This window comes from Thalassophryne amazonica, chromosome 14 (assembly GCF_902500255.1).
Source record: "Thalassophryne amazonica chromosome 14, fThaAma1.1, whole genome shotgun sequence".
NCBI lineage: Eukaryota > Metazoa > Chordata > Actinopteri > Batrachoidiformes > Batrachoididae > Thalassophryne > Thalassophryne amazonica.
The window spans coordinates 41,174,180-41,194,905 of NC_047116.1; the positions used below are offsets into that span (position 1 = coordinate 41,174,180).

The 20,726-nt window shown below is 39.8% G+C and overlaps 1 protein-coding gene across 1 annotated transcript in view; it reads left to right on the top strand.

Annotated features, from left to right (window-relative positions):
- The first annotated feature begins 6,114 nt into the window (after positions 1-6,114).
- Positions 6,115-20,726, top strand: part of dnajb2 (DnaJ heat shock protein family (Hsp40) member B2) — a 34,554-nt gene continuing 19,942 nt past the window's right edge. The window contains 8 exon segments of the mRNA XM_034186274.1: positions 6,115-6,427; positions 9,790-9,869; positions 9,872-9,890; positions 12,007-12,116; positions 12,789-12,842; positions 15,263-15,379; positions 20,424-20,473; positions 20,475-20,499. Coding sequence (XP_034042165.1) covers positions 9,827-9,869; positions 9,872-9,890; positions 12,007-12,116; positions 12,789-12,842; positions 15,263-15,379; positions 20,424-20,473; positions 20,475-20,499 — 418 coding nt within the window. The 5' untranslated portion in view covers positions 6,115-6,427; positions 9,790-9,826.

Genomic DNA, 20,726 nt, shown 5'->3' on the forward strand with positions numbered 1-20,726 from the left:
ACATTGTCTGATCATAGGGATTACAAAAAGGTATAGTGTAGATTATGACTTACAGGTTTTTAAAAAAACAAAAAAATGGGGACTGTCACTTTCAATTTGTCCAGGAGTCAAAAGTAAGTACAATTCTGGTAAGTGATGCAAAATGTTATTTGTATTCCTTATTTAGTTCTGTTGGAAATAATGATCATTTGAACATTGAATAAATCAATATAATGCTCTTGTGAAATCATACTTCAACTTTGAACATAAAGTATAATTACATGAGAATGTATTATTTTTTTTTCCCCAAGCTGAACCGTATTGATGCTACTAATGTAGTCCGGTCCATAAGTACTTTAGCTCTATATTTTTGCCTCCACCACCACAATGAAATAAGATGTGCTTGTAATGTTGACTTTAACCTTTCGTTAAATTCAAGTGCATTCAACATTGAGGAATTAGACCTTTTTGTCCTTTGTTCCTTATGGAAGCACATTGCATTCATTGGATAGAAAACAAATACCTAATCTGTGAAATACAGTTTGTTACTTTCTGGTAAATCTCTGAAGGGGACGGTTCTCAAAAACTTAGTGACTGCAAAAATACACTAGTGAAAAAAGGCTGCATCACCAATGAAGAAGGATTGAATTTAAAAGATGTTAAATTTCAGCTGTAGTTAGCCAGAAGCCACATAGATGTGGAAGTAAATCTGTGCCATCAGTCTGAATTTGAATTTTTTTTTTTTTTTTTGCATCAAAATAAGTTTGTGGTTGAATTTGTTTAGCTTAAAAATATTCAGCCTCAAAGAAATTCAACCTTAAACAATTTCCACCTCAAAAACAATACGGAGAAGCAATCAATCCCTGTCCCAATCCAACCTTCAGTAGTGTATCATGTCATCTTTCAATTTGGTCTGTGTCACATGACCAATGGAACAAAACGTGATTGGCTGAACACTGGACGATTGAGACGTGTGCACACTCACTACTAGCCACTAGCTTAGCTCATGACAAGCTAAAAGTGGACGCTCTCGTTATGGCCAAACAACTTTCCACAGTTTCTGGGGATTCTGTGGTAGTACGCGTCCGCGGCCGATGTGCTTGATGAATTCCTGCGCAAAAAGTAGTTCCCAGATAATTGTGATATATTCCTGTGAGATAATCAGTATCTCATCTAAATTAATTCTAAAATTTACCAGTAATAAAATTAGAAAGAGAACTGAAGTTTTAAGAGTGGCCATAATAAATATTTAAAAAACTTAAAAGTTTATGAGCATTGTAAACACTGACACATGAAGTTTGATGCGGAAGAGTTCAGAAAGATAGGATTGGAATGTTTTGATTACCATTTACAGTTAGCGATGAAAGCCTTGGGTGTTAACTTCGTGTTAAAGTCAGAACAAGAAGCTGCACTGAAAGAGATCTACTGGGAAGAGCCACATTCTGCGTGTTGTCGCTCCAAAGAGAGCGGCACACTGAGCAGTTTCGCGAAAGTAGTCCGGCAGAGTCAAACTGTGAGTGAGCTATCCCACAATGCCAAAATAGCAGAGATGTCGGACCAATGAGAGCGGCACTCTGAGCAGGATGACCGCTGCTAGCACTCCGCCATGACGCATGTGCAGTGAAGGCAGGGGGAATGCTGAGTCTAGGAGAGTGCTGAGCCCTGCTCTGTCAGGGGCTCAATAGGATTGATTCGATATGGTGATCGATTGCTTCTCCCTGCTTTTCTATTTTTTGAGGTTTCAATTTTTTTTTAGGTTTGAGGCTAAATACGAGGTCTGTCAATAAAGTATAGGTCCTTTTTATTTTTTTCAAAAACTATATGGATTTCATTCATATGTTTTTACGTCAGACATGCTTGAACCCTCGTGCGCATGCGTGAGTTTTTCCACGCCTGTCGGTGACGTCATTCGCCTGTGAGCACTCCTTGTGGGAGGAGTCGTCCAGCCCCTCGTCAGAATTCCTTTGTCTGAGAAGTTGCTGAGAGACTGGCGCTTTGTTTGATCAAAATTTTTTCTAAACCTGTGAGACACATCGAAGTGGACACGGTTTGAAAAATTAAGCTGGTTTTGGTGAAAATTTTAACGGCTGATGAGAGATTTTGAGGTGATACTGTCGCTTTAAGGACTTCCCACAGAGCGAGACGTCGTGCAGCGCTCCCAGGCACCGTCATCAGCCTGTTTCAAGCTGAAAACCTCCACATTTCAGGCTCTATTGATCCAGGATGTCGTGAGAGAACAGAGAAGTTTCAGAAGAAGTCGGTTTCAGCATTTTATCCGGATATTCCACTGTTAAAGGAGATTTTTTTAATGAAAGACATGCGGACGGATTGCAGCGTCGGCTCGCAGCTGCTGCGATGCTCCGCCACAGGAAAAACACCTCTGTTGGAAGCCTTAAGGACAAGTTGGAACATGTCCAGCTGTTAAACAATTTCTCATATACTCACTCCACTGAAAGCCATCAAAAGCCGCCTGGATTTTACAAATGGTTATCAACACGGAGGTGTTTTTCCTGTGCCACCGCGCCGGCTGCGTCCCGACGCGTGGACCCGTCCGCACGTCTTTGATTTAAAAAAATCTCCTTTAACAGTGGAATATCCGGATAAAATGCTGAAACCGACTTCTTCTGAAACTTCTCTGTTCTCTCACGACGTCCTGGATCAATAGAGCCTGAAATGTGGAGGTTTTCAGCTTGAAACAGGCTGACGACGGCGCCTGAGAGCGCTGCGCGACGTCTCGCTCCGTGGGAAGTCCTTAAAGCGACAGTATCACCTCAAAATCTCTCATCAGCCGTTAAAATTTTCACCGAAAACCAGCATAATTTTTCGAACCGTGTCCACTTCGATGTGCCTCACAGGTTTAGAAAAAATTTTGATCAAACAAAGCGCCAGTCTCTCAGCAACTTCTCAGACAAAGGAATTCCGACGAGGGGCTGGACGACTCCTCCCACAAGGAGTGCTCACAGGCGAATGACGTCACCGACAGGCGTGGAAAAACTCACGATGCGCACGAGGGTTCAAGCATGTCTGACGTAAAAACATATGAATGAAATCCATATAGTTTTTGAAAAAAATAAAAAGGACCTATACTTTATTGACAGCCCTCGTATGTTGATGCTAAGCAAATTCAACCTTAGAAATTCTAATAGTTGATGAGTCAGATGGGTTGGCCGGTACCACCAAAAACAATGGGTTCTCATTGTGATTTTTAGCAAGGTCTACATCCCTAGAGATGGAAAATATGTGATAGCATTGCAGATTTGGTAGCCATCGGTCTACATCCCTAGAGATGGAAAATATGTGTGAAGCAGCAGGACCTTCGTGGCAGGGACGACAGTGGGGATCGAACCCACGCGGCTCGCACAAAAGACCGTTCCTCTACCAGGTCAGCCAAAGGGGAACTCCCCTGTTAGCCAAGCTAGCGGGAACGTCTTTTCAATTGGGACCCGGGACTTTCATCCCGCTACACATCTCCCCACCATTTTTTGACTTCGTCCCGAAGTCATAGGTGCATGTTAGCATACTCTGTGATCCACATCCTGTTCATGACGCCAGATTGAAGCAGCAGGACCTTCGTGGCCGGGACGATGGTGGGGATCGAACCCACGCGGCTCGCACAAAAGACCGTTCCTCTACCACGTCAGCCAAAGGGGAACTCCCCCGTTAGCCAAGCTAGCGGGAACGTCTTTTCAATTGGGACCCGGGACTTTCATCCGCTACATGTGATAGCATTGCAGATTTGGTAGCCATCCATGTGTTATCATCATAAATTCAAGATGGCCACCACAATAGCCTACCAGGTCACTTTTTGGGTTTATAGGCACCAAAGAGTTGTGCTTTGTGTCTTAACCTAGATGTTCACCTAGGAGAAGTTTACTGATAATCATAAAAATTCAGTTTTCATGGTGGCCATCTTGGATTTCAAAATGGCCAACATTAAAATGCAAAAAAACAATCTAAATTCGCACCTAATGATCTATGTCTAAGTTATAGGAGAATACATGCAGTTATGCATATGCAAGTGGGTGATGAGGACACTGAAGTTAAAAACATTCAGCAATCTTCAAAAGAAGACCAAGGTGAAAACCAGCAACAAGGCATTCATCCTACTGGCAGATCGAACTCTGTTTGGCCGCATAACTGTGATGGCACAGGTACGGAATCTACACATGGTGGATGTCCTCTCACATCCACTGGGGTCTCTTCCATGGGCCCTCGCTACACCTGAGGGTGGGCTGTGCAAGACCAACAAAGCAGCACTTGCATCTCTCCTTCAAAGGAATGTGCCAGTTGTTGAAAGGAAAGACAATCTTAGTCATTCAGCCACCATTGTTGATGGGATGAACTTGGTACAAAGGGTGAAAGGAGATCAGGCTACATTTTGAGAGGTGGCAGCAACTGTCTTGAACATGGCCCTGAGTGATGCAAGCCAAAGTTCAAGAAATTATGTTGTATTCAACACATACCAAGACATCTCTATCAAAAACAGCAGAAGATCCTTGGGAGGAGAAGAGACGGGCCTTTCCTTAAAAAGCATTACACCCTCACATAAAGTGCGGCAATGGAGGAAATATTTGAGCCAAGTCAACAACAAAACAAGTCTCACTAAATTTATTGTGAATGAATGGAAGAAGCCAGAGTATTGTGAGAAGCTCAGCAACAGGGAACTCATTGCAACAGTTGATGAAAGATGCTTCATGATCACACAAGAGGGCAGCAAGGAGATGCAAGAGCTTTGCTGTGCACAGGAAGAGGCAGATGGACGTTTGCTACTGCATGCAGCTCATGCTGCAAGAGAGGGCTTCAATGCAGGTGTCATTGCTTCAGAAGATACCAATGTGTTCATCCTATGTCTGGCAAACTATGGTGAGATTTGTGCCAAATTTTTCCAGAAGTGTAGAAGCAAAGGCCATGTGAGATATGTTGATATTGGGAAGATTGTGACAACTGTTGGAACAGAAGTCTGCAAGGCTTTACCAGGGATGCACGCTTACACAGGATGTGACACTGTTAGTGCATTCGCAAGCAAAGGCAAATCGAAAGCACTGAACCTTCTCAAAACCAGCAAAGATGTCCAGAAGGTGTTCACAGATCTGGGCCCGGAATGGGACCTCTCACCAGAACTGATGGACAGGTTGGAGGCATTCACCTGTCTCCTGTATGCAAACAAGGCAGCATCTTCAAAGATCAATGAGTTGAGATGCCACTTGTTTTTGCCAAGAAGGGTGAAATAGAAAGCCACCAGTTGCCACCATGTAGGGATTACTTGGAAAGACATGCTGAGCGAGCCAACTACCAAGCTGCCATCTGGAGAAGATGCTTGGAGAAAGACCCACAGACCCCAAGCCCTGTGGGAAGAGGATGGAAGCTTGAAAAGGAAAATGAGACTGAAAAGTTGGTCATCTATTGGATGAAAGGCCAGCCAGCTCCAGAAGCTGTATTGGACCTGATGGCATGCAACTGCACAAGAAAATGTGAGAGGCCAAATTGTGTCTGTTTGGAGAATGAACTGAATTATTGTTTGAGCTAATAGGATTAATAAATGGAGTAGTTTTGACAGTGTTGAATGCTTGGTCTCCAAAGTAAAGGTCAAACAAGGTCAACGTCTATTGGATTCTATATGTGACATATGTTACCCTGTAACGTGATAAATGTTACCCTGTAACGTGATAACTAAGCATGATACATGGTCCAAACGATTCCTTTTAAAAACCCTGTTAAATCAACTAATAATTTGCATCACTTTTTACCAAAATTGGAGCAACTTTAACTTTTGACCCCTGTACAAACTGACACTGACCTTTGTTGCCATTCTTGCTGTTTTTATCCCATAACTCCAAAGAATTCACTCACAGATAGTCCAAACTATACCTTTTTGGAATCTTTATGATCAGGTAAATAATGTGGTATAGGTTTCAATATGATTGGAGCATCTTTTAATTTTGACCCCTGTGTAATTCTTCAATTGACCTCTACCTGAACGCTGACTGAAAATTCAAGTGGCCAATCGTTTTTGTCAAAAGAGGAATGTCTAAGGAGTATTTCTGACGAATTTGATGTTTTTATCACCATTTGCAGGATTCTGCTCTAAATATTCTCTTATCTGCTGCACTATAGCTGCAGTTGTTATTGCAAAGCAACAGGCGGGGGAGGGGCCTGTGACGTCACCAAACATGAGCATGTTCTGGACCCTTCAGTTTTCTTCTCTCAGCTGATGGTGACGTTTCACTTTGGAGCAGCAGCAGCAGTAGCCTAAACGACCTCCTCGGTTTTTCTGGCCTGGAAGAAACTGGCTGTGTAGCGGAGAATTTTGCTCTCGGGGAACATCGTCGTTCGGGCGGTCGTGCGGTGGAAAGAGGCGCCTTTTGTGCGGCTGTGACCGGGCGGATCCGGAGGGGACCAGCAGCGGCTGCCTGGCGGCCGGTGACCGGAGCGCTCCCTCGATAGGCCGGTAGGTCCACAACACTGCTAGCTTTCGTTCGTAAAACGCGCATAGCTTGGCCTTATTAGGAAGCACTGAGCCATAAACGCCACAAAATACCCTAATTTGGTGTTGCCTGGTGTTATCTTTGGAAAGTGGACGTGTAGTTTGTGTGGAGCAGACATAAGATGGATATAACGTGATGACACTGTTGGTCTGGAACTCCCCTTCAGCTCTGACTCGGTCCCAGTCCACTAATGAGATTGGCATGAGGTTTAGTGCTGACACAGGGCTACTTTTTCTCTGTCCATTTTTGGCTGGCACCATTTGTTTTCAAGGGCACCTTTGACACGATTAAACTGTAATATGGATTATGTCATTAAAGGGATCATATTAGACACATTTTTCAGCAAGTCAATACAGGGTGCCTGCTTCCATTGTCCATGTAAATAGTAAATATAATGCTATGCTAAAATACCCTCAGCCGTATGAGCATAAAAAGGAGATGATGGTCTAGTGGTTAAGCGTCGGGCTTGAGACCAGAGGATCCTCGGTTCAAATCCAAACCTGACCGGAAAATCACTAAGGGCCCTTGGGCAAGGTCCTTAATCCCCTAATTGCTCCCAGTGTGTAATGAGTACCTTGTATGGCAGCACCCTCACATTGGGGTGAATGTGAGGCATTATTGTAAAGGGCTTTGAGCGTCTGATGCAGATGGAAAGTGCTATATGAATGCTGTCCATTTAAAAATAGGCAACAGAATGTGACCTTTTGACCTCTTAGAATAGGTCAAGGTTAACCATCTTTGAACTTGTCCAAGGTCTGTGTCCCAAGAATGTTCCCCGTGAATTTGAAAACCCTGGCAGTAATAGGACTGGACTTATGCTGAGCACAGATGGACAGGCAGATGGACGCAAGACCTTCGCAATGGCCATATTTTGGGCTTGGGTGTGAAAAACGCACTATTAGTCTAAAGGTCTTGTGTCCCCCATGACAGAAATGTGTGTAGCCCTATACCAAATTGTGAGAGGACAATAGTCTGTTTTCCTATGAAGTCATGCTCTACCCACAATGCAACAGTTGGCCATCTTGAAAGCCAAGCCAAAATGTACATATGATAGGCTGACACACTCAGATCTTGGTGCCCAATTAAAGTGAGTACTGGTGCAGTATGGAGTTGTACAAAACAGTTGAATGTTGGAGATATGAGCCGACGATATTATGTTATACTGAAGGTCATCACTCTTGGAAAGCAGACTGAATAGGTGTCAAGAGAGAGAAGAAGAGTGTGGCTAGTAGCCAGAATAAACAGTCAATATTTCTACCCTTGACCCAACCAGCGTCACTACAAAGTCTGTTCTTTCTACTTTTGGACTGCTACTTGACGATAGCTGTCAAGTTTTAATTCAATTTGTAAACAGTGGTCTTTAATATCAACATATATATTGTGTAACTGTATCTGGTTCAAGAGAGGCAGGGAGAGAGAAAGAGAGAGTCACCATGTCTCTGGTCCACTCTCTTTCAGGGATCTTGTACGGATCTCTATCATTAATTACCTTCAACTTGTCAAGATAACGTGCTGAAGGAATCCCTTCTAAATGTTCTCGCTACTTTCTATACAATGCTTTTAGTTCATGATGAATTGAGCTGTTCTCACTTTGTCTCTCACTTTGCTGACTAATATCAATGATGGTTTGCCCGTCAAGATGGCTGACTGCGAGGGGATAATTCAGGACCTGATGGAAAATGGTCTATATTTTCATGAAGCAAGTCAAGTCTGGAAGCATGCACTGGTGCGGCACTTTGCTGCATACACAACACCATGGAACCACCTTGGGTCCTGGATGGCAGCCACCCAGGCAGACAGCCTGTCCATTTCCACATCTCTAAAATAACCATCTATCTGCCACAGCCAGGTTAAATGTAGGCATTACCTTGGCCTTCTCCAGCTGCTGGGGTCCTCAACACTCAGGCACCTGCGTGCTAGATCATGCACAGAGAAATGGTCCACATGGCCAAATTGTTGTAGCTGACGCTCCGGCACAATGCAAGTGATACTCCTGATCTTAGTCTCTCTTAACCACTCATTTAATTCAAAGTCAATTCAGTGGTATCCAAGGATCCTTCGAAGACGCCTACCAGACATCCAGTCATTGCCTCAGGTCACTGGTTAGCATCCAAGTCTCATAACAGGCGAGCACCAAGTGTCTTCTCTTTGAAGGACGGTGGCTGGTGCGGTGCTGAGTGTCATCCACTACATACAGTGGGGAAAAAGTATTTTATTGTGTGCAAACCTGGTGAAGACTTACAGGAAACGTTTGACCTCTGTCATTGCCAACAAAGATATGTTGCAAAGTCTTGAGTTTAACTTTTGTTATTAACCAAATACTTATTTTTTCCACCATAATTTCAAATAAATTCTTTAAAAGCCTACAATGTGATTCCTGGAATTTTTTTTTTATCATTGTTGTCTCTTATAGTGTGAAGTGTATCTATGATGAAAATTACAGACCTCTCTCATCTTTCTAAGTAGGAGAACTTGCACAATCAGGGACTGACTAAATACTTTTTACCCCACTGTAGCAGCACCTCATGTGGATGGGCACCTGGAACATCCATTTCATGAAGCGATGACAAGAATGTAACAAGGCAACTTCAAACTGCATTGTAATAATCACTGAGGAAACTAGTTTCCAAGTTTTTATTGGGAAAACTAGATTCAGACAACAAAAGCAACCAGGAACAGTTTGTGTGGAAGTCAGATTTTATTGGTTTTATTGGAAAAAGATGTGTGAAAGATTCGGAAGTTTGAGTGAAAAGAGCATGCTTCAAGGGATGCATCCTTGCTACAAATTAAATCCCTGGAAGTTTATAGAGAGGTCATTGTTCATTGTGCACGGATGGTTTTTGGCTCTGTGACCTTCAAAACTAGGTGAAGGGCATTCATCATTCATCAATCAAAGTTGATTTAGCCCTTCAAGAGATTATCCTTGCTCCAAATTTGGTAAACTTGTGTATTTCTTTGGAAAACTTTTGGGAGTACAGTGTTGTAGACATTTTTAGCTCTATGACCTTCAGATTAGGTCAAGGGTCAGTCATGATTGATTGATGACCCTGTCTGAAATCCTTGGAAAGGTATTGAGAGTACAGTCTTCATCTCAAAACACACACACACACACACATACACCTGCGCGCACACACTGACACTAGTTTGACTCTGTGACTTTCAGTATTTGGTCAGTTTACTCATTGTCAAACGTGACCTAGACCTTCAAGGGTCCCTCGATCAAGACCCTTTGATCATAGGTAGCTCATTGCCTAGATGATACTAGCAGTGACTTCAGAATAACACTGGATTTGTTGCTTGTAAAATGAACGTTCTTCTTGTTTGGATAAGGAGAGGTGTTGTAGAGGAGTGCAAGAGGGGACATGGTGGACTACTATCATGTCCTGGGAGTGCCCAAAATTGCCTCTCAGATGACATCAAGAAGGCGTGAGTATCCGCAGGATCACTCTGTTTTTAAAAAGAAGTCTTTGTTAGTTAAACAGTGGTTCAGCATGGCCTGCTAAATACGACGAATCATCTCAGAACTATCATGTTTTTATACATTTGTCATTAAAATTTTCATCATTATGCAAACCCGATACACGGGCTTGAAAACTTTGTGTAGGCACCATATTTACATCAGTAGATATTTTAAGCGTAACTTACTTGTTGCTGTTATTGTAGGATAATAAACAAATCACACTGAAAGCAGTAATTTTCACAATAGGATCGATTTCTATCAAGGTTATTGTATAATTAATATACAAATAGTGAATTTTTGCGAGTACAAATGGTAAGAACATTTCATGAGGTGAAAGATGAAATATTCTACCATTGCACAAATGAAAAAAAACATTGATTATTTGTTTCAGATAACACCTTAAACAGATCCCTGGCATTGATATTTATTATTTATAAACAAGAGAAAAGGGTGCGTCACTGGTCCTTTGACGTCAAGAGGTTCCAAAACAGCCCAACACGAACTTTAAATAGCGATCCAATCCAAAATTGTTCTCAGTCAACTTGCAAAAACAGTCAGATAGTTCAGAAACAATCTGCCGTGCAAAAACATACCCGGCCATGTTTCTTAAGCTAAGCGCTGTCACCACTAGTGTGCGTGCACTGTGGTCACAGAGTGTAATAGCACAAAACTATAGAACCAAAATTGCACGCTAAATGGAACACAATGGCAAATGGTACAAATAATCCATATCACGTTATATACAAACCACAAATCAAATGACAAGGATCTATTTAGGTATTAATACAACCGCCAAGGACATCATAAAATCATCGTCGTTTATTTACTTGTCTCTTTGTCTGTTAGCAGGATTACATCAAAACTACTGCACAGATTTTGGTGAAATTTTCACCACAGATACATATTAGGCCATGGGAGAATCCATAAAATTTTGGAGGTGATCCGGATGCTGAATCGAGTTTCACCTTATATAGGCTTTAAATGATTATGTCAAAACTGCTTCACGGATTCTCACCAGATTTTCACCAAGGATACATATTAGGCCATGGAAGACTCCATTAAATTTTGGAGGTGATCCGAATCCGGATTCTGGATCAAGATTCCACTGTATACACGCTTTGAAGAATTACGTCAAAACTACTTCACGGATTCTCACCAAATTTGCACCACATATAGATATTAGGACATGCAGGGGTGGTGGCCAAGTGGTTAATGCGCTTGGTTTCAGTTCAGAAGGTTCCGGGTTCAAATCCCACCCCTGCCACATTTCTCCATGTAATGTGGAGTTGCGTCAGGAAGGGCATCCGGCGTAAAACAAGCAGATCCACCTTGGGTTTGCTGTGGCGACCCCAAGTGCAAACAAGGGAGCAGCCGAAGGGACTTACTATATAGATATTAGGACATGGAAGACTCCACTGAATTTTGGAAGTGATTCGGATCTGTATTCTGGATCAAGATTTCCATTGATATAGGCTTTGAAGGATTTCTTCAAAACTACTCATGGATTCTGACCACATTTGCACCACAGATAGATGGGCACGGAAGGCTCCACTGAATTTTGGAGGTGATCCAGATCCATTGGCAGATGTCAGAAATCTCTGATTGCTCTTGTTTAAACACTAATATTGTATGAAACATTGTTTCCAGTTGATATTAATTGCTATTGTTGTTACCATCCTCATAACCTTACATACATGCATTTGCAGAAAATACAATAGGTCAAATAACCAAACATACACACTCTTATACCAGTTTACATCCATAAATACTCACTTATGTTTAGTTGTGTAAGTATTTGAGAAATAATGTCTCAAAATTTCCTAAGGTTTTGTACAGAGTATCATGTCCTGAGTTGCATAATTAAGGGCATCTGACATAAAACTTGTTTCAAATCAACATGGGCTGTGGTGACACTGAGCACAAAAATGAGAGAAGCCAAAAAAACGGTTTAGCTTGTTATTATAGAGAGTGGGTTTTCAACCATAAATGAGTGCATGTCTCATCCATTACAGAAATCAAAAATGGATTCATGAAGGAAGATCACAATTAATGCTATGTGGTTCTTTGTGTCATCCGGTTCAGGTACAGGAAGTTGGCGCTGAGATGGCATCCAGACAAAAATCCCGACAACAAAGAGGAAGCAGAGAGAAAGTTCAAGGAACTGGCTGAGGCCTATGAAGTCCTGTCTGACAGTACGTGTTTGTGTGTTTTTTGGACGTTTCTCTTTTGTAGCATTTCCACAGGACAGGTTGCTTTTAGGATGGCTTTTGCTGTCTTTTGATCCACGCTCCATGTGAGGGCTGTGTCAGCTGCTTTAGCAGTTATGTTTCTTCTCCAGCCAGATTTGGGTCAACCTGCCTTCTCCTGTTAAGGAGTTGTCCATCTGAGTTTTTAATGCAATGTTTGGGCATATTTAGGACATGTCCTAGCCAGTTTGTTGGGCCAGTGTATTTTGCGTTTTTTTTTTTTTGAAGCACTTATCTTGGAAGGCCATTGACTTAGCGGCATTCAGTTCTACACCGACCTGATTTGGCACTGCTTTTGAACAGTTTTTCTTTGTTCGTCAGTTGATTCATCAAAAATTGTCCCAAGTCACAGTCCATTATCAACTGAGTTCATTGCAAGTGGTTTACTCCATACAACCTAGTTTTCACTGACACTGAACACAACAGGTCCATAACCAGAACCTTTTTGGTGAGATGCAGTATGTGTCTGATGTATTTGTTGTTGATGCTCCAGATGTGACTTTGCGTTGGGTTGATTGGTTCAGTAGGGATCCGTGTTAAATGAGGAAAAAGACACGAGTTGATGTTGGGTGGCTTTGGTGCAGTCATTTATTTGAATTTTTTCCCCCTCTTTTTCAGAGAGTAAACGTGAGGAATACGACAGATATGGCACTGACAGAATGCGAAACACAGGTAAATGCAAAAATGATTTTCTGCAGTGCTGTTTTCCTTTTGTTCTATTCACAGTTCCACCTGACAATCCTGGCAATTGCATTTGTATGTAAGGTTGTTGGTTTCTGGTTCCTGCGCAGCATGGAAAAGTGTAGAAATTGGTTTTTTGTAATTTCGAGGTCTGGATAAATATGGAAAAAGGAAATTAGAGTATGGAGAAATATTTGTTTCCATACTTTTAACACTGCATTGCACGTTAAAATGTAGCTTAAAATTCAGATAAAATGTTTGGATTAGAGAATATTTGCTGTATTTAGGTAAGTGAAGACATGCAGCAATGTGATTTGGTTCTGTGTTGCATCACTGGAGACTGTCTAATGTGTTCACGTAGGTCTTCAGTAGAATGTTTTCACTGACATCAGCATTATGCAGGTGACGTGACCAAGATGTTGTAATTTAACACAAATCAAACTTATAATTGATAAAATATGTAAGGCGGTCTGGAGCAGCACATCTCTAGTGAATTATCACGTAACTAGTCAAAGAATAAATAAATAATTATCAATGTGGGTAGCCAACGAAAACCTGAAGCTTGTTTCCAAAAGGGCCCATGGCATGGCTCTCACTCCTCCCCAGCACTCCTGTTGAAAGTGCCAGTTGGGAGCATGACTGCAATCGAGAATCAAACCCGGATCGCTGGCATTTTGGGCCAATGTGTAAACCATTACACCACCACCTCCCAAAATACTTTATCTTTTGGACCCATTTGCAGCACATTATCATTAGTATCAGAACTTTGAAAACAATTTGCAAGAAAATGTATCTATTCCACAGCAGGAACCACATGGACTTCTCCTGTAGTTGATTAGTAGCTCCCGAAATTACCTCCTTCATGGAGAAGGAGATGGCTGGAACTGGCATTCTGCAGGGTTGTCACTTCTCGTATAAATACAACTGTATTCTTGTAATATTACGAGTTTTTCTTGTAATATTACGAGTTTTTTTCTCATAAAAATTAGGACTTTATTCTTGTAATATTACAAGTTTTTGTCCTTTATTCTCGAAGTCTAAAAACAAAACAAAAAAAAAAACTTAATGTGGCCCCAAAACGCCATCGTAGGTTTGTGGCTGAGTCAGTGGAAAAATGTCACGGATCATGGGGGACAAATGTCTGATGAAATTTATGGTAGGCTGGCTATAGTTTGTACACATAATACGTGTTGTGAGATGGATCTGATCACATGTGCTTTTATCTTTTTCCTTCCTTTACTGCTCATTTTTTACATTGATTGAAAATCAAATAATGTACTAAATGATTTTATTTCTATCAGATAGATAAAAAATTTGTCTCTCTCTCAGCAACTCAATCAGAAACGTCTTTCATTCCACAGGGTAATTTTACCTTATACGAAATCTGCAGAGCACACATGGATATTGTCCAGATTTTCCCATCAGAATTTTCTTGCAGTTGCATGAGACATAGACATGTCCTTTCTTCGTTGAGTTATTCACAACATGCAAGCTATAGTAATGCAGGTCTGTGTTACAGACATATTGACCACCCTGACTCACGGTTGAGAGAGAGAGAGAGAGAGAGAGAGAGAGAGGTTAAACAGTGATATTACTACTTCCTATTCACTGAAGACACATTAACACATCTCCAGATAATATACAGCCCGCTATGGCATAGCATTAACCGTGCCATTAAAATGCAAGCATGAAATACAATATATTAGAAGAACTTAACAGTCACATCAAAAAATGAAAGATGTACGCTTTTCTGACATTTCTCATAACTCCATAATGATTTAAAAAAACATTTTTGTCACAGTCCATCTCTGTTTGACCTCTTGTGGCAGCCAATGATGCAACCATAATTCACCATGATATTGCTAGAATGTTGAGAAGAGGCCAATACTGTAAATGGTTAGTGGAGTGGAAAATCTGTATCTCTGAGATGGCCAACTTCCAAGTTCATGAGATCACGTGAAAACACTTTTTAATTGATTTGTAAATGTAGAGTAGCCTACTTACCCAGGAGTGCTGATACAAATTTTGGGCTCTACTAAATATTATGATATGCCATAACTTGGGATAATGTATGATGATATGCCACACTGTGTCATCCAGTGTATATTTACAGTTGGATTTTTAATTAATTTATTTAAATAAAAGTGTAGTTCTTTGTATGGTGAAATCTACAAAGTCTGAAAATTTAAGTATGGAAAAAGTCTGGAATTTTGACATGGAAAATGTGTAGGAACCCTGTTGTTTTTCTCACCAAAACTGTTGTTTCTTTCTTCTCTCATTACCCTTTTCATTTCTCCTCTCTGTCTTCCACTTTTTTTCTTTCCTACTCCATATGGTATTTCTCCTTTTTTTTTTCTTTTTTTTTAATCCCCTTCTGCCCTGTTATTCTCCATCCTCCCCCAATGCTACAGGTTCCTCCAGCACAGACTTTTCCTCAGATTTCCCAGGATTCACCTTCACATTCCGTAACCCAGATGATGTGTTCAGAGAGTTTTTTGGTGGCCAGGATCCTTTTGCTAGTTTCTTTGGTATGTCAGACACAACATACACAAATGAATTAATTTATTTATTCACCACACAGATGAATAACAACACAGACAATAACAAAACTCATAAAAAGAACAATGTACAATGAACCCGTGTGGCCGAAAGGGTGAAGGCAGAAGCAAAGCTTGTAAATACCCTCCCCTTATACCATAAAAAAATAAAGAATGTATACATATATGATCTGTTTGAATCGAACCATTGTTTAAATTTCTGTAATTCATTCTCCATCATGTCCAGGAACAGTTCCAAATGATCCCCACTACAAAACACAGTTGTATCATCAGCAAATAAAATTCAACTTGCAGACTTGGAAACCAAACATATATCATTAATGTACAAAAGAAACAGCAATGGCCCAAGGACTGAACCCTGGGGCACCCCACATGTAATCTTCAAGAACTCAGAATTTGTCCCACAAATGTAGACACACTGATACCTATTGTGTAAGTAGCTTGTTATCCAATCATGTGCCAATCCCGATACCATACTTCTGCAGTTTGTCCAACAGCAAAGTATGATCTGTAGTATCAAATGCTTTCTGTAAATAAAAAAACCCTACAGTATATTGTTTATTTTCAATCACTTTGGAAATTTGTTCAACAAAATCCATTACAGCCACTGAAGTAGTGCGATTCTTTCTAAAACTGTATTACTGCTTACTAAGGATATGATGTTTAGCTAAGAAATCATGTAACCTCATTGCAAATAACGTTTCCAAAATTTTTGAAAAATGTGGTAAGAGGGAGATTGGCCTATAGTTTGAAAAAAACATGTTTGTCACCAGATTTGAGCAATGCTATCACTTTAGCTATTTTCATTTTGAAAGGAAATTTCCCAGTCATTAATGACAAATTACAGATATATGTTAAAGGCTTAACAATACAATCAGTAATATTTTGAACCAAAAACACATCAAAATTGTCACTATCAGTTGAATGAACTATGAACTATGTCAATAATTTCTTTTTCATCCGTTCCTTTAATGAACATTGAATCCAGACCTGTTTTAATTGTTTTGCTGTAATCCAAAGAACACATTTTAGAAGATACGATTGAATTTGCTAAATTTTACCCAAATTAACAAAATAACCATTCAGTTGATGTGCTGTAGTTTTCTTTTCTTGAACAATTGTACCAGTATTTGTATAAAAATAGGCAGGATATTCTTTAACAGCTTTTTTCTTATTTATGATTTTATTTAAAAACTTCCAAGGACTCTTTATATTTGTTTTTTTTTCCAATAAATCCCTATAGTACTACCTTTTACAAGATCATGTAATGTTAATTAGTTTGTTTTTATATGTGTCATATCTTCTCTCACCTTCATTTCTTCTAAATTTTAAAAACTGATTGTACAAAAAATGTTTCTTTTTACATGCATTCTATAGCCCCTTAGTGATCCAAGGTTTATCAATATTGTGCTTTTTTCTCACTTTTGACACAAAAGGGCAATGTTTATCATATAATTTGGAAATAATAGAAATGAATGATTCGTAAGATTGAGCTACATCCCCAATATAAATGTCACTCCAGTTTCGATGTATTAAATCCATTCTAAGATTTTCCATAGTTTCCTTTGTTATTTTTCTTGTGAAGTTTGTAATGTTACTATGGTCAATTTTGTCAACTCATGAATTGAAAGCAAGAAAAAAAAGGCAAATGGTCACTGGTATCACTAATGAGTAGTCCTCCCGTTATATTTTCCATGGTAATATTTGTCAGTATGTTGTCAATAAGTGTTGATGTATTCCTAGTTATCCTTATTGGATGAGTAATCACTGGATGCAATCCCATACAAAACACAGAATTAATACATTCATCTATTTGTAATTGTCTGAGGATTTAGGAATTCTATATTAAAGTCTCCACAGATAAACAAAAGCTTATTTTTAAAACTGTTGTACATATCTGTCAGTGTATCCACAAAAAAAAATAATGTTTGATCCAGGTGCTCTATAAATACAGCTTTGAATTATGTTTTTTGATTTTTCACATTTGATTTCCACTGTAACACATTCCATGACATTTTCAAGAGAAAAGGACATTATTAACAATTTCAAAATGATAACACAAACCAATGAAAAGTGCCACGTCCCATTTATTCATCCTTCTTTATAGGAAAAAAAATCATAATCCTCAAGCTGGACAGTGACCATGTGCTCATCCCGCAACCATGTGTCAGTAACCGCAACACCAGAAAAATGTTTGACATTTTTTAAACAATCCTGAATTTTAAAGAAGTTCGTAGAAAGACTTCTACTATTAAGACGTATAATGGAGATGACCCGTTTATCATGGAACAGTTCTTAAATTGTTCCTCAGTAAAGTTGTTCCTCAGTAAAGCCTTGTGTGTTATACATCATACTGACAAAGTGAGGAACCTTGAGGTAATTTTTGATCCTACGTTGTCCTTTGACCTCCACATTAGAGATATTACAAGGACTGCTTTCTTCCATCTGCGAAATATAGAGATTCGTCCCACCCTGTCTATGGCTGATGCTGAGACCCCGATTCATGCATTTGTCTCTTCTAGATTGGATTATTGCAATGTTCTATTTTCTGGTTTACTGCAGTCCAGCATTAGGGCTCTCCAGTTGGTTCAAAATGCTGCTGCCAGACTTTTGACACGAAGCAGAAAGTTTGACCACATTACACCCATTTTGGCATCTCTTCACTGGCTTCCTGTCTCTGTGAGATCAGATTTTAAGGTTCTGCTACTAGCCTATAAAATTGTTCACGGACTGGCACTTCCCTATCTGATTAAACCCTATGTACCGGTCCGGGCTTTGTGTTCACAGAATGCAGGACTACTTTGTATCCCTAGGGTCATAGAGCTTTCTCTTATTGTGCCCCTGTTCTGTGGAATGGTCTCCCTGCGTCAATAAAGCAGTCAGCTTCTGTGGAGACTTTTAAGTCCAGACTTAAGACGCCATTATTTTCCCTTTCGTATGGTTAGCACATTGGCATATTATGTTATGATGCTTTTTACTTTTTTACTGTGCTTATTTTAATCTTTTAATTCATTTTATTTTGTTTTCTGAATTGTTTTGTGTGAAGCGCTTTGAGGCGACTGTATAAAATGAATAAATTGAATTAATTGCAGTGGTGAGTAATATTTTTAAGAAAAAAAACAATCCAGTTCTATATTATTCAGTGTTATGAGATTTATGTTCAGAGTAATCAAAAATTTTTAGGTCAAGCTTGTCTTTTCTTGAAACTGAATGGCAGTCTGCAATATCAGTATATTAATGTGGGTGTCCTTGGAGGAAAAAAAAAACTGAATAACCTGTTGCTCCAGGGAGCGAGTTTCTTCCTGCATGACTTCTACAACCCCTGGCAATAATTATGGAATCACCGGCCTCGGAGGATGTTCATTCAGTTGTTTAATTTTGTAGAAAAAAAGCAGATCACAGACATGACACAAAACTAAAGTCATTTCAAATGGCAACTTTCTGGCTTAAGAACACTATAAGAAATCAGGAAAAATAATTGTGGCAGTCAGTAACGGTTACTTTTAGACCAAGCAAAGGGAAAAAAAATATGGACTCACTCAACTTCTGAGGAATAATTATGGAATCACCCTGTAAAATTTTCATCCCCAAAACTAACACCTGCATCAAATCAGATCTGCTCGTTAGTCTGCATCTAAAAAGGAGTGATCACACCTTGGAGAGCTGTTGCACCAAGTGGACTGACATGAATCATGGCTCCACACTCTTAAAAGAGGTTAAATCATCACACAATGTTGCAAAAGATGTGGTTGTTCACAGTCCAGCGGTGTCTAAACTCTGGAACCAATACAAACAACATGGGAAGGTTGTTAAAGGCAAACATACGGTAGACCAAGGAAGACATCAAAGCATCAAGACAGAAATTTAAAGCAATATGTCTCAAAAAATCGAAAATGCACAACAAAACAATGAGGAACGAATGGAAGGAACTGGAGTCAACGTCTGTGACCGAACTTTAAGAAACCGCCTAAAGGAAATGGATTTACATACAGAAAAGCTAACGAAAGCCATCATTACACCTAAACAGAAAAAAACAAGGTTACAATGGGCTAAGGAAAGCAAATCGTGGACTGTGGATGACTGGATGAAAGTCATATTCAGTGATGAATCTCGAATCTGCATTGGGCAGGTGATGATGCTGGAACTTTTGTTTGGTGCCGTTCCAATGAGATTTATAAAAATGGACGCTGATGAGAACATGTAAATTTCCACAGTCATTGATGATATGGGGCTGCATGTCAGGTAAAGGCACTGGGAGATGGCTGTCATTACCATCATCAATAAATGCACAAGTTTACGTTGGTATTTTGGACACTTTTCGTCTTCTCCCATCAATTGAAAGGATGTTTGGGGATGATGAAATCATTTTTCAAGATGATAATGCATCTTGCCCATAGAGCGAAAAACTGTGAAAACATTCCTTGCAAAAAGACACGTAGGGTCAGTGTCATGGCCTGCAAATAGTCCGGATCTTAATCCAATTGAAAATCTTTGGAAGTTGAAGAAAATGGTCCATGACAAGGCTCCAACCTGAAAAGCTGATCTGGCAACAGCAGTCAGAGAAAGCTGGAGCCAGATTGATGAAGAGTTTTGTTTTTCATGATTCCATAATTTTTTCCTCAGAATTGCGTGATTACATATTTTTTTCCCTCTGCTTGGTCTAAAAAAGTAACCGTTACTGACTGCCACAATTTTTTTTCCTGATTTCTTACAGTGTTTCTTAAAGCCAGAAAGTTGCCATTTGAAATGACTTTAGTTTTGTGTCATGTCTGTGATCTGCTTTTTTTCTACAAAATTAAACAACTGAATGAACATCCTCCGAGGCCGGTGATTCCATAATTTTTGCCAGGGGTTGTACAAGTGATTTCTAAGCAATTTTCTTTTTCTTTTTTTTTTCTTTTTTTTTTTATGGATTAGGTCACAATCGTGTATTTAACATTTAGTGAGATCACAAGTATTGCTTATCAGTCAGCAAAGATTTGTTGTTCTTTACATCAGTGTCTCTCTGATTCAGATGACTTCTCATCCTTTGGAGGTCCATCTTCTCGTCTCGGCCCAAGTCGTTTTCTTCTCTTTTCCCTCAGCAGGAGGTAAATACCAACCACTGTATGGAAAACTGTATATCTGTAAAACTGTATAAAACAATATATCCTCAACAGCCTGTCAGGTTAGCCATTATTAATATGTACTGTCTCCTGAGATGTGATTCATACTTTTAATTTGTGTTGTTTGGATGTTTTGGCTACTGCATGTTTTAATGCTTGTGCCTCTAAAAATCCTTTTTCACTATGGATATAAACAGGCATGCACATAACTG